We start from the raw sequence: 13,790 nt of genomic DNA, 5'->3' as shown, positions 1-13,790 counted from the left end.
TGCTCTGACCTGATTTGATTTGCCTATTTGTCCAAACAAAGACTTTTGATAATCACACAATCCTTTCATGTCATGTAACCTTCTGAGGTCTGTCTATTTATTGGTGAACATGAGTTATATAGTAAAAACAACAACTTTATATCATATAGGGTCAAGCTGGAAAACTTGCTCAAAGTGCAGCTGTGAGGCTTTCATACATTCACATTTCTGTCTGCACAACATAAAAAAGTAAAATTGTGATTTTTATTATTATTTTTGATGACTTACAGCCATAAATAGGGGAGACTTTCAATGAATAACAGCAGCTGGGGAAACATTTTACGTGTAAATAGACTTACAGTTTCATTTATTACCTTTTGAGGCTGTTTGTGCATTAATACCTAATCAATGGACTATTAAGGACTGGACTATTAAGCATGCAAAAGTACACAGTGTAGGCAGTTAATAAATGGTTTATAACATGTAGTTTTAATCAGGTATACAGCATGTGCATCTTTCATGTACCTGTCAACAGCTGTATTCAAAACTTTTCCCAAGCACTCAATCCATTCCCAGGCCTGAGAAAAATGCCTTAATTTCATAACTTTTCCTGGAATTTCATGGCAGTGGGAACCCTGATCAATGTTGACCTGCTTTAGAGAGCAAAATTCAGAAAATAATTAATATAACAGCACATCATCCACAGACACAAAATGATTGTAGTAAAGATTTATTTACATAGCAAACAACGGAAAAAACACTGATCCAAACCCAGTAGTGTATGGTTCTGAGGAACACGTGTCCTTACATTTTTAGAGGAATGTATTCAAAAACAGACTCGGGGTTACATTTACAGTGGCATCATAGATGTAGAAGCATTTATAGACTCACTCTACAGAGACTGTACATATGAGCAAAATCCCTTTTAAAAAACCTGTGAAAGAACAATGACTTTTGAAATATTACATCATCAAAGTAAACAAATTGTATAAAAATACCCCCAGAGGAACATATAATCAGCCTTTTTTTAAACCCCTAAATGCAAAATAAAAAGGCAACTTAATCAACCAGCAGCTGAGACATAAAAATTGGCTGACATTTTTCACCGCGGTGTTTTGTCGACGGTAACAGACATTTTTCACAAGCTGACACTTTGAACAGTTAAAAGAAGGATAATAAAATCTACTCAAGTACAGTGGTATACATATTAAATGTGGTCACTTTCCACCTAAGGCTCCCTACCAATGCTTTTTTTTTTTTTTTTAAATCAAAGCCACACATTTCAAAAAATGGATATTCTTTTCCTCTGGGAATACAATTTTAGAGCTAGGTATTTCTATACATTTTATAATATTTTTGAATGGTTAACAGAATCTTTCCTTCTCTTGGGATAAATGATACTCTGGGATCATCAAAACCAGCTGGTGACAACATACCTGTAACACCACACATAACCTGTAAATTTTTTTATTTTTTTATTTATTTATTTTTTTGCCACAAACCAGGAATGTTTTGCTAACTGCCAAATAAAAGTATGTTTCGTTTTTCATTCATCAACCTCACATTCAATACAACGGGTGCGAATCACAGGTTGAAAAGGAAGACAAATCATGATGTTGGTGATGTAAAACCGAAACAAACAAACAAAAAAAAAACCCCAAACCCATCGCCTCTCCAACCAACATATCTATATAAAATAGTCTCTGGTGTAAATGGGACTCAAAATGCCTAAACAAAATGTATTTTTAAAGGTTAAATTACATCATTTTAGTATATGTGGATACTATATGGACCAGGAGAAGAGCTGTATACCATCATCTTTTGGGCAGATGGTGTTTTTCACTAGTTTTTTAAATATTCCAGAACAAGCTACAATCAAGTCGAATCAGTAAGACACAGAGAGATCTGAAATCTTATCATGAGCATAATAATGATTACCGAAGCTCAAATGTACAATTATGCAAAACATAAGAAGTTTGTAGTGGAGTTTTTTTTTTTTAATTCAAATATAAAGAATCTTTACATTTAGTAACTTTCTCCCACAATTGGTAATTTCTCCCATTTTTCTCCCAATTTCATTGTGTTAAAAAGTCAAACAGGTGTTTCTCAGTTTCTCTGTACAATGTATGCTAGGCTATGCAAGACCTCCCTTGTTACTGACATTTGCCTCCTATCTCACTTGCCCACACTATGCAGACTGTAGTCCTGCAAAAATTTATCCTTACTGGCAATGATGCTGACTTGTGATCACTTTTTGATCATTTTGCATGCATTTTTAATTCATTTTACTTTGAGCTAGTTAAAATTCATTTTGCTTTCACATCCTTTTGTTTATTCTATCTGGGGTGAAGGGGTGCCGAGGGAGGGCCATTTGCCAAAACCCCCAAAAATCTTTATCACGCTGAGTGTCTCTCCAAACACATGATTAACAGGAAACATCAGCAGCCAAAGCACAATTATCATCTGTTCAGTATTTCTAAATGAAAAAATGCTGAGGAGTGGCTGATGATACAATTATTTTTTTAAATTCATAACTGTACAGTGTTGTCACGCGTCACTCCGGTTTAGTTTGCTGAGCCTTCGTCTCTTCATCGGGAATGCTCCCTGAGACAGGCACAGTTTCTCTCACCTGGAGGCTTTCAGAGTTGGCCTCTGACTTGTCTAAATCACAGAGTTCTGAAGCCACATCTGACGTATCGGGCGTTGGCGGTGATTGCTGCTTTAATTGTCCTTCAGAAGAACCTGCAACAGGGCGTGCTTCTGTGGGATCCTTTTCCTGATCACCTGCTGGTAACATTGGCTGTGATGCTGGTTGGTCGACAGTGGCCAGAGTAACACTTTGAGATGTGACACTTTCAGCTACTTTCAACTCCATTTCCTTTGGTTTTTGAACAGGTGCTGTCGTCAAGACATACAAGACTGTTGCTGGCTGCTCCAAGATGAGATGCCTGCACAAAAGGAAAACTGTCAAAGCATTTCTCTAAAATTATACCTTTACAATACTTAACAAAAATTCAATAAAGATAAGGAAACTTTTGCAGGAAAGTCAGAGTGGGTTGTTGAAATTCTTGCTCTTGTGTTGTTGTGTAGCAGGCTGCTGTCTGGCTGTTAAGCTGCATAACAGTCTACAGCATTGATCTTACCGTTTTATTCAAATATGGTAAAAAGTGAAATGATTGGCTATAAATCGAAAAACAAGTTCAACATCTGCATAGATAAGGAACTAACTTACTGTTCTAATGGGCTAATTTAAAGATACGGGGCATCATCATGTAACCGAAAATACAGCAATAAATGTTGTTTTGTCTTCTGTTCTTAATAGATTGAAAATAGATGGATTACAGGATGTAATGTGGGTATTAATTTCTACTCACACTCGATCTTTGGCTTTCATATCTGCTGGGTTAAAAACAAGAGACAACCTGTTCATGAAACTTACAACACTAAGTACTGGCCATGACTCAGGTGATGATAGCAGAAAAAGGGACATACCTTTCTCCTGGATGACTTTGCATACGTGATTTGGTCGATCAGTTAAATGTTTGCTCATCAAGTCACCACCTGATGCATCTACCAGCAGGTCACAGTTGAGACACCTCAGGGTAAATCTAAAGAAGAAAAAAAAAGAATGAAAAACAAAACCTCTTTGTGTTTAATATGCAAAATATAAACTTCCATGAAGTGTACTTACTTTAATGCAGATGGTTTTTTCTTATCCATTTTCAGAACTCTGTTTTTGGCTATTCGACTATGATATCTAACAAAGGACAAAGACAGATTTGTCAGATAATGACACTGGGTGCATCAGGGTAAGTGCATTAAATTCAGTTTAAATGTTTACTCACCTTATCATGTGATTCCCGATGGAAAGTTTACAACTTGTCGAATATTTGCACGCACCACAATTTGAAACCATTGGGAAATGAGAGAAGAATTGGTCGACTTGCCCATTGCACTCGATGCAGGTGTAGCGGCCTCCGTCCATGCTGAAAAATGGACAAAAGGAACACAGAACACAATCAATCATATATCATCAGATGGATACTTAGATATTAAAAGACGTTCAGTCAGATTTTTAGATCCTGCAAAAGCATCTTAAAATGATTACAATTTTTGCTGTCATTAATTTTGTCTGTACGGCAGATGCACAAACTAAACAATCACCTTTGTTAATCGTCTGCCGAGTATCTGAACCTCTACATTATCTCATGTCTCTGCTTTTAGACCATATTATGTGACTAAAGCAAGCACACTGTCTTTGATTACTGAGCCCAATTAGCCAAATATCAGACTCATTAGTTTGTTTTTAAAGGCAGAAATCCCACTCTATGGGATATATACAATTTTATTTTTAACCAGCCTAATGATGAGTTTCTAGTAAATTAATTGAAATCTCAATTAGCTACTTTGTGTATTGTGTATACATCTATTAATATGCTCCAATCCTGTCATGAATACCCAGTGGGTGGGTCTATATTGTTATTATATGAATCAAGGGGCCCAAAGCTGGACATGTCAAGGACTATATTTATGATTACGGGGCACAGTTTTTTAAGGCAAATGCAAGTTCAAGAAACATTTCCATTTATTAAAAGGAAGCATCTCCACAATGCAAACATTCTAATCACAATAGGTTGGAAGTAACAAAGTTTTTGTTGTAAATCTGTATTTTATTCAAGCATTTATTTTTCAGAAAACTTTTTACTTTTACTCCCTATATCTTAACACAAATATGTGTACTTTTCAAAATAAGCTTATTACTTTAGTTGTTGTGCATTCGACTGGAATGATCAATAAGACAAAAGGCTATTACACAATTTGGTCACTCATGCATTATTACTCCAAAATATCATAAAAAGATCTGCAGAGATCCCCTTTAAGAGACATTTGTTTGATTAACTGTGATTGCAGAAAAGCCGAACACACTAAAACCTTCAAAGATAGCTACATTTTGACCCTTGGTTGATTTTTTATTGCTTCACAAAGTATGACTATCTGGAATAGCAAAGAGTTTTGTAAATATAAATAAGTTATCCATCCAGTTTCTCTGACTTCAGGATTAAAAAGCCCAGATAACTACCCAAGATTCCTGAGTGCCAGATTGTGCTTTGTCTTATTCCTTTGCTGCTTCTGGCCCTGAGTCATCTTGTTTTTTCCCGCCGCAGAGCCGTCTGATTTAGACTTGGATACACTGACTGGAGGTTTGGTTTGCTGATTGAAGCTTAGTGTTTCTGAACTGACAGTAAAGCCAGATCGATCAGGAGAGTTCGGCAGTGCAGGTGACTTTCCTGTGATGGAGGCTCGTATGGTCACCTGGGAAGAGACAACACAACACATTGGCACCAGAATTTAATTTGGATCAATCTAAGAATAGTGAGAATGATCCACCCCATAACCTAAAACAAATGTCACACTGATGCCATTTTGACAAAGTCAGACCTTTGTTCCTGGAGGAAGGCCCTCCAAGGCTTTAGGTTTTCTGAAAGTCTTGTGGACATGAGTCCTGTGCTCCACTTTCTCCTTGTAGGTGAGGAAATTCAGTCTGCATTTTCCACAGCGATGGATCCCCTTTTTCTGAAAAAGCACCACAGCGTAGAAACAAAAAACTTGATTAATAAGCAGTGCAACTAGAGGCTAATTGCTGAAATGTTTCATTTGGATTCACTGAAAGAACAAAACAAGCATGAAATAATCTACTTTCATTGCTATTAATAGAACAGTAATTAATTTTGTTTGGTTGCAACTCTACAATGTTTATTGTTCCTTTAGGGCAGCTGAAGAAGAGAGGCAGGTTTTACTGTCAGGCTTTTATGTATTACAGTAAGGTGCTCGGCAGACAACCACATCAATCCAACCCTGGAGTTGGAGCTAATGGTACAAACCAAAAGTAAGAAACCAAAACTCCTGAAAATACACTTTTTACAATGCTGAGAAATCAGAGAATCAGTTAACTTTGTTAAAAAAAATCGATCCAAGGCTTCACTTGGCTGACTTAATATGCATATCTTATCTTATTGCACATAACTTATCAACTTATCAGCATTTGGCTGTGACCTGATTAACTGTTGCAGCTCTAATTGACAGTGATAATTTTATTTATTGTTTTGTTTTTCTAGGTTCATCTATTCTATTTAGGTTTATCTGTTGCTCTTTGAAAGAATGTACTTATATTATTTGGTTATTATAATATCATCATATCTGAGGCATAAAATAATCTTAACAAGAACATTCTTTGGGGCAATGATTTCCGGGAACAATATGTCGTCAACATACCTGATGCTTCATGTAGTGCTGCATGTACATGTGACTGCTTCTCAGAACTTTGAGACAGAAGGGACACAGCAGGTCTTTTGTGTTTTCATGGGTAACTCGGAAATGTGTCTCCACATCTGAGAAGAAAGAGGACCTGAAATTGCAGACCTGTGGGATGCGCAAAACAGAAATTCAGCATCAGTGAAAGTTTTCCTTCTAACATTTAAGAAAAGCACAGCTCGGTATGAGGTGACAGACCTGGCACACATAAGGCATTTCCCCGGGCTTGTGGTTGTCCTTCATGTGCTCCAGGAGAACTTGCTCTGACTCAAATGCCAGCTCACAAATCTTGCAGTTGGCTGAAAAAAAGAAATCACACATGAGTGTTTGACCGAACTGTCATGTCAGATTGAGCTGTACAGAAAATGTATGTCATACTTGAGGATTCAATCGGGCTGTGAGCACTCTCGATGTGGCACTGAAGCTGGAATGGAGTCATGTACTGGCGGTAGCAATGCTGGCATGTTGTGTGGCTCTCCCAGCTCTCACTGTTCTGCTTTTCCAGCTCCAGGTGGTGCTTCATATGGTTCATGAACCTGCGGGAGAGGGTTAAAGGGAAGTGCTGAAAAAACGCTGTCAATCCCCATCAAGAGGCTGACAAACATGGGGCAGTGGCAAGAACAAACTCTCTAAAGGGCAGGTGCAAAAAATGAATGAAAGAATGTAAGTGATAAATATTCCCTTTTGCAACAGATTTATGCAAATTTACACTAGAGGGTGGTTTATTCTATCTTCTGACATTTTAAAGTTATTTGGTGCATTTTACTTTTAACATGAAATTACAATTACATCCCACCTGGCTCTCAGACTAATTGACTGTAAATACAATGTATAGTTTCATGTACAAAATTAAAGTAATTTGCAAGAGAGTGGGGCTGTTTTGAGGGCAAAAGTTTAACCAACCACTAATATTCCACATCCATGAATTATAAGTGTGCCAACCACAAACATCATATTATTTACTCATTAATCAAAACATTACAAGTCAAAGTCAAATGAGTTGAGAGGACAAAAATCCCCTGTATATTCATAATCGAGATATGCAGGAGATTACAGTGATTCAAGGAATATTCCCATTTTTGTAAGTCTAAATAAATGAATAAAATCATTAAAACAATATGTGCAGTGCAGTGGGGGTAACAATCCATATTCATGGCCTGTGTACATGCGTGGTTATAGTCCAGGTCCCAAAGGTTTTTAAGATAAATGAAGGACTCTCCTTGCGCCTCACTTTCTAAGCATGTATAATGGCCGTTATAATATCAGCAATTACACACAGATTTCTGTTTTGCCTAATGATGTAGTGCTCCGTGGCTACAACCAGCACCTCCACAGCTACCTGCCACTGCTGCCCTGATGAGGCATGGCCCATTTTTCAACCAGCGCGTTCTGCTGCCTCAGCTCCTCTAATAGAAATTTTTATGTGGATGAACTCTGACCTCGACTGTGAGACTGTGGTTGCGGGACAAATGTGTTACCCCATTAAAAGCAGCTTACAGAAGCTTTTTTTGCGATGTTCTGAAGCAAAGTTATTTAATCAAAGGAGCAGTTCTTGCACCATCTAAACTAACAGCCATTTTTCATCTTTAGGCCCATGAGGGAAAACAGTCCCGGTACTGTCATCCATCTGAGAAGAAAACTGCAGCAAGGACAGGGGAAGACATCAGCTCTTCCTGTAGTGCCACTGGACAAGTATATTTTCAGCAAGTCCTTCAAGCTCTAAGTCTGCATTTTGAGAGTATATTAATTAATGCAATCCAACTCAATGCTGGAAAATACTTTCATCATCCAAATGGAAACAGAACAGTCTCCAACAGTGGTTACACATGGGGTGCCATATTTCAACTAGCAAAGTTGTCAATATGAAAATTTCCTGACATTAATAGAATAATTGTCGAAGACGTCTATAATCTTAATCCAGTGCATATTTATCATGTCTGTGATTAGTTAAGTAAAAATTCTACTCCTTTTAACCTGCCATATTTTGTCAAATGCAGAGCTCATGTGAAAGAGGACCTGTCCCCTTCGTTTCTGGCTTTGCAAACTAAGTAGCTAAAAACAAAACAAAACAAAAAAAACCATCAGGCCCTTTTGCTTATATTCAGACTTGAAAACCCTGGACCCAGAGATTCTTGAACTTCCTCACCAGGCCTCAACTCACTCCCTGATCACTACCCACTGAGTTCTCACAGCATAGAGCAGCTTCAGACTTGGAGATGCAGCCGTGCTCAGACAGATTTTAGCCCTGTGTGAAAAAAACACAGCCTCCACATTCATTTGAGTGAGTCTGGTGTCACAGCAGGGGTGCCAGTGGAGAGGGCCCCACCCCAATAAAAGCAACCTCCTGCATTGATCTAACACAGTTTTGGTATATGTTTTTTGTCTGAACACCAGTTTAGTCCAAATGTTTTAACCCTGCGCAGAATGCTTGGATGCCATGTTGAGGTCACCAAACTGAATTGATGAATAACAAAACAGTTGCATGTTTTTTTTTTTTGCCAATTTACTAACCAATCAATTGAGGCAGCGCTATTGTCGGCCCTTGTATCAGCACACTGGTACTTGGATGCTAAGAAGGATTGCAGCTGCACCTCAACGAGGTTTGGCCATCAGTCAGAGGACAAGCGACAAAACAAGAAAACTAACTGTGTTTTTTTTCTTTCCCTGAGTGACATGGTATATTTAGAAAAAAAAGAAAAGATACCAGGTGGAAAGAAATGGATTACTACCCTTATATTTTCTGATTGTCATACCTGATGTTGTTCTTGAGAACTTTTAAACAGCTCTGGCACTTGAAAGTGGTGTTGGTCTTCTGCGTCTCTTTCTTGTTTCCATCATTGTCAAACCGGCCGTAGTAGAAATCTGAGACCAGCATAATGCGTTTGTTGGCACCAACATCCACAGCTGGTGGGGGTTTATTGTCATATTTTGTAGAGCAGTTCTGAAATAAAAAGATTGTTTTACACGAATAAGCCAAATTCACATCGATGTCTTATTCACTGAGACAAAGTTTCAACAAATCAAGCGCATTTGAAAAGAATTGGAAAAAAACAACAAACTTAATTTTAAGGGGTTATAGTCTAAAAGCATTAATAAAGTATTTACTCACCGTCATATGACATCTCAGGGTATCTTGGTTAATGAATTCTTCATGACACTTTGGGCATTTTCGCTTTATGATCCCGTTTTCCACTGGAACTACTAATTTTGTTGGCCCTACAGAAAACCAGTTAGATGTTACAATTGACAAGACCAACTAAGATTGGGTTTTGTGTTTGTTTACATAATCAACAGAACAGTATCAATAAAAATTCGTTTATCGTTAGAAACGTACCTGGATCAAGCTTGACTCTTTTAGCTACGCTGTCTATTAGCTGTGGTGGCAATGTTCGTTTGGCTACTATTTGGTCTGTTGAAAGAAAATACATTTACATCTTAGTTACTGCCAGGTGTCTGTCCTAAAAGTATGGTAGAGTAAGGCTAAGCCATTACCTTTGTTATTGGTGTCAGCCTTTACAGGCATAGAGAGAGTCTGAAGAGGTTGTGAGTTGGAACGGTTGGGTTGCATCTGCTTAGACTGCGCAGAGTACATAGCAGGGCTCTGGACGTTAGTCAGCGTAACAATATTGTTGCTGATTTGTTGCACCTGAGGCCTGTGGACAGCACCAGGCATTACATTGGCTGCACTGACACGCTGAAAAATCGGCTGCTGACCAGCTGAAACAAGGAACAAACAGACGTTTCAATAAAACTCAAGATTAAAACTACAAAAGAGTTCGCGCATAATTTCTTATTACACAAAGTCACTGATTAGAGGAAAAAGACTAGATTAGAGGACTCCTCAGAAGTGTATAATACTCAGGTTTACCTGGAACGATTGTAAATGAAGTCCCGGGAGGGTACTGGGACCCAAGAGAGGCAATAAACTCACTGTTGTTCGCAAATTGTGAGGAAGTGACGATAAAGCCCTGGAAAAAAAAAAAAGAACAATCACACTAAAAAAATGGATATTTGCTTTTTTGCACATTATTTACTTAAATAATTTTAATAGCAACAATACCTGGTTATTGACGATAACAGGCTGCGGAGCAACTGTTGTCAGAGTGGGTGCTGCAGTATTAACTGCATTTCCAGCGATATTCAATGGCAGCATTATTGGTGACGGGCCAATGGCAGGCTGAGGTGCAGGAAGCTTTATCTCTTGTTTCTCTGCACTTTTCCTCTGGAGAGGTGGAGGGTCAGGCTTACTATCCTTATGGTCATTTGCTGTAGGAACATACAAAAAGGACAAAATAAGCACTTTCATGGGACAAATTGTGTTCACCTGTCAGCAGATATTATATGCTACATACTGGAGGACATGGAAGCAAAACAAATATTCAAACAACCATAACACATATTGATTTATTTATATACTATCAAATATCAATCACTGACCTATATTACAATATTACTTTTATTAATTTCAAACTATAATACTGAAAAACAGAGTGATTCTGAAACACACATGTAATATAATACTTATGCATGGTTTTGTACTCGTGGAGCTTTAACATCAACATAATCAGTTGTTTCAAACATTAACTTTAATACATTTAAAAATGTGTAACGACATACAGAGTACTCCAACGAAGATGGGTTCATCGTCATCATCATCTATCAAGTTAACTTCAGGAACTTGTTTCTGCCACGGCTCCAGCTCCTCCTCAACACATTCCATAAATAGTTCTGACATCGTGGACCTGAAACAACACAAAAACACTTACTGGAAAAAAAAAAACAGGAATGAAGAGGAATTGCAACGACAACACAATACCTTCATCGACATTTTTAGTTTTACAGACATGATGTGACATAAGAACATGCACAGGTGTAAATAATGACATTAACGACGTCTGAACTAGCTACTTTGTCTTCAGGGTCCTGTTCATGCTGACTCACTGTCAGATATGGTAATTAAAGTTCTTAATAACAGCTGTGCTCTACTGCAGCAGGTCAGGCATAATCTCTGCAGTGGAAAAAAGGCTTTTAGCGCTGTAATTTTCTAACTGACAGATTTACTGAATAAAGGAGCCATTGACACAATAACGACACTTGCGCACAGAAATTCAGGTTTCTGGGAAAATATCACATCACGGTGTGAAGCCTGAGGATGTTTCATATGCACTGCAATAACCTGGTTACTACAAAACCACCATTTTACAAGACATCTATCTTACTTCTCGTCCACCCACTACAGCCAAAACAAAGAGCTGAAAGGTTGTCAAGCGAAACAACCAGCTGCAACATTTCCATTCGGCAGTGGTCGTGTTTTAAGTCCACCTGTCAATTTCAGGTCTGGTGTTCACCCTCTTTTTAACTCTTCTTTGCCATCAGTCACCAAGTTTGTCTCTTTGGGTTCTTGGTAACTGCAAAACAGCAATTGTTTTTTTTGTTTTGCCTACAGTTGGTGTAGGGAACAGTGAGAGTAGAACCAAAATAACTACAGGTAGTTAAAGGTAGTAATACTCTGTAGGTTCAGTGCTGTAAACGTCATCCTTCAAGACATAGTCAATTGATTCATTGTGATTATCAAAGTATAAATTATAGCTGCTTTGAAAGTAATGCAACAATAAAAAAATAAGCATCATTCTTGCAAGTGGGACTGCTAAATTAGCAAAACAGAGCACATCAATCCATTAGATGAATATTTGCAAATGGTCTTAAAGACACTAAGCAAGAAATAGCAGGATTTATGTTAGTAAGTCTAGCTCAGAAATAACTGATCAGGGATAATTTGGGCCTTTTATTGCTGGAACAAAGCTTTTCAACAGACGTCCAAGATGGCGACAGTCAGCCCACTGTCCAAATATAGAAACAACTTCAATTTAAAAAAATAACACAAATCGGCGTGCTTTTAAAAATATACATATATATTTACTCGTCGTTGTCCGCTAACGTGCGACAGAAAACAATCTTGGCCACAGTCCATTTTCTCCCGATTAAGAACCAAATTGGTAAACTGAATTGATTATAAAGATGTTGGTATAGTTTTGAGCTAACATTTTTCTCTTCACAGTCAAATACAAAATGCAAAAACTAAAGTAAAACCTAATTATAAGCAAGGCTGTGAGCGGTCATCAGATTAATCACCAGATGCTACCATTAGCAAATAACGTATTAGCATGATTTACCAGCGCCGCAACTGTATTATGTTGTTAGCTTCCCGGGTCCCTTTCAGCAGCAAGACAGCTAATGCTAACTAGCTATCGTGTGTGATTAACAATGCTGCAGCTCTTGAATTCTGCCATGGGATTAGAGGCGCAAGCACAACATCTGCTTTTGAACACTTCTGACGCATTTTCTCTAATTCCCCCAATCGTTTTATTGCTAGACTAATCGGCTATCGATCAGCGCACCATAACATTAGCTAGGATACGTTAGCATGTTCACAGATCTGGGAGGTGGACGTTGGGACAAAGACTGCACTCAGAGTTTGCGTTTGAGCTTACCTCTCTCACGCCCAGCCTCTGGGTTTCAAGGTCCAAATAGCGTCCAAATAACAACTTCGGTCCTTTACCTGAAGTCGAGAGAGTTAAAATATAGTGACTCTGCCACAGCAGGGAGAAAACTGTATCGCTGGCCCAGCTCCGGCCGAGAGCAGCGGAAATGCTCTGACTGGTCTGGACCAATCAGACTGCAGGACGCATTCCTCATCATCACTTCCTTTTTGTGTTGGTTGGATTTCCTGCTGGTCTCCCCTGTGGATTTTCTTGGGATTAACTACCTTTTCTTTCAAATTAAGTATATTTATTGGTGAGAGAGAGTACAGTCACACTGAATAGTATCTGCTCTCTCTCTTTTTTTTTGTTTTTTTAGATGAAGGCCTTTATTTTTCTTTAAAGGGGAAATAGACTAAAGAAGGTGGCTTTTATATTGTTTTTGGTTGTGATGCAAACATTATTTTAATGGTTAGAGTCCCTGAGATGTATAATTCAATGAAATCATCATATTTAAGGTGCACTATGTAGTTTTGCCATAGACATTTTTTATCAGAAGAAAAAGATTGTCATTGACTGTTTTTTGTTTAAATAAACTTCATAAACAAAGTCTTCATTTTCAGAATCAAAATCAGCTTTATTGGCCAAGTATATGTTCACAATCAAGGGATTTGACTCTCAATGTATAAGGAATAGTTATTTAAACATTACATCTGATGGGGTCAGATGCAGTGTGTGAGGTAGAGAGGTACAAGCAAGATACAGTTGGGCTCACCTGGAACCAAACTCCCAGAGAGGGGCTAGATTCTCTCCTTTGCTGGAGTTGCCCAGGGTCGCCTCTGTGTGGCTGAAATGATGGAGAAACCTGATGGAAAGAACACTTTGAGGAGCTCCTGAATCCAACTAAGAAGTCCTCTGAAGTAGAGGCAGAGTCTGAAGACCCAGGGGAATATGTGTCCATATCACTGGCAGAGATTGCTGGAGTAGTCAAGAAGATCCCATGCAGCAAGGCACCACAGG

General features: G+C 38.2%; 1 protein-coding gene across 2 annotated transcripts; it reads right to left on the bottom strand.

Moving 5' to 3' along the window:
* Positions 1-693: 693 nt before the first annotated feature.
* Positions 694-12,967, bottom strand: znf280d (zinc finger protein 280D). 2 transcript variants are annotated; one of them, XM_037095367.1, is made up of 18 exons: positions 12,783-12,967; positions 10,909-11,033; positions 10,352-10,557; positions 10,160-10,259; positions 9,784-10,008; positions 9,626-9,700; positions 9,401-9,507; positions 9,045-9,232; positions 6,670-6,827; positions 6,490-6,590; positions 6,253-6,399; positions 5,419-5,553; positions 5,060-5,292; positions 3,825-3,965; positions 3,671-3,736; positions 3,472-3,587; positions 3,354-3,378; positions 694-2,927 (listed from the first exon to the last, which is right to left on the bottom strand). In XM_037095367.1, the coding sequence occupies exons 2-18, from the start codon at positions 11,024-11,026 to the stop codon at positions 2,534-2,536; spliced, it is 2,535 nt and encodes an 844-aa protein (XP_036951262.1). In that variant the 5' UTR covers positions 11,027-11,033; positions 12,783-12,967; the 3' UTR covers positions 694-2,533. The 2 variants fall into 2 exon arrangements, with proteins under 2 accessions (XP_036951262.1, XP_036951263.1); XM_037095368.1 differs by lacking the exon at positions 3,354-3,378 and having other exon boundaries at positions 2,745-2,927; positions 12,783-12,966.
* Between the last annotated feature and the right edge of the window lie 823 nt (positions 12,968-13,790).

The sequence above is a fragment of the Acanthopagrus latus genome, chromosome 4 (genome assembly GCF_904848185.1).
Source record: "Acanthopagrus latus isolate v.2019 chromosome 4, fAcaLat1.1, whole genome shotgun sequence".
Lineage (NCBI taxonomy): Eukaryota > Metazoa > Chordata > Actinopteri > Spariformes > Sparidae > Acanthopagrus > Acanthopagrus latus.
Note: the sequence above shows the minus strand (reverse complement) of the source record. Positions and strands in the feature narration are given on the sequence as shown.

Excerpts from the sequence above, each read along its gene's own strand:
- znf280d (XM_037095367.1), bottom strand. The coding sequence starts at position 11,026 with ATGTCAGAACTATTTATGGAATGTGTTGAGGAGGAGCTGGAGCCGTGG. Across the intron at positions 10,009-10,159 it reads TTCATTTACAATCGTTCCAG|CTGGTCAGCAGCCGATTTTT; the intron begins GTAAACCTGAGT and ends TCCTTGTTTCAG. Across the intron at positions 5,554-6,252 it reads AGCACTACATGAAGCATCAG|AAAAAGGGGATCCATCGCTG; the intron begins GTATGTTGACGA and ends GTGCTTTTTCAG.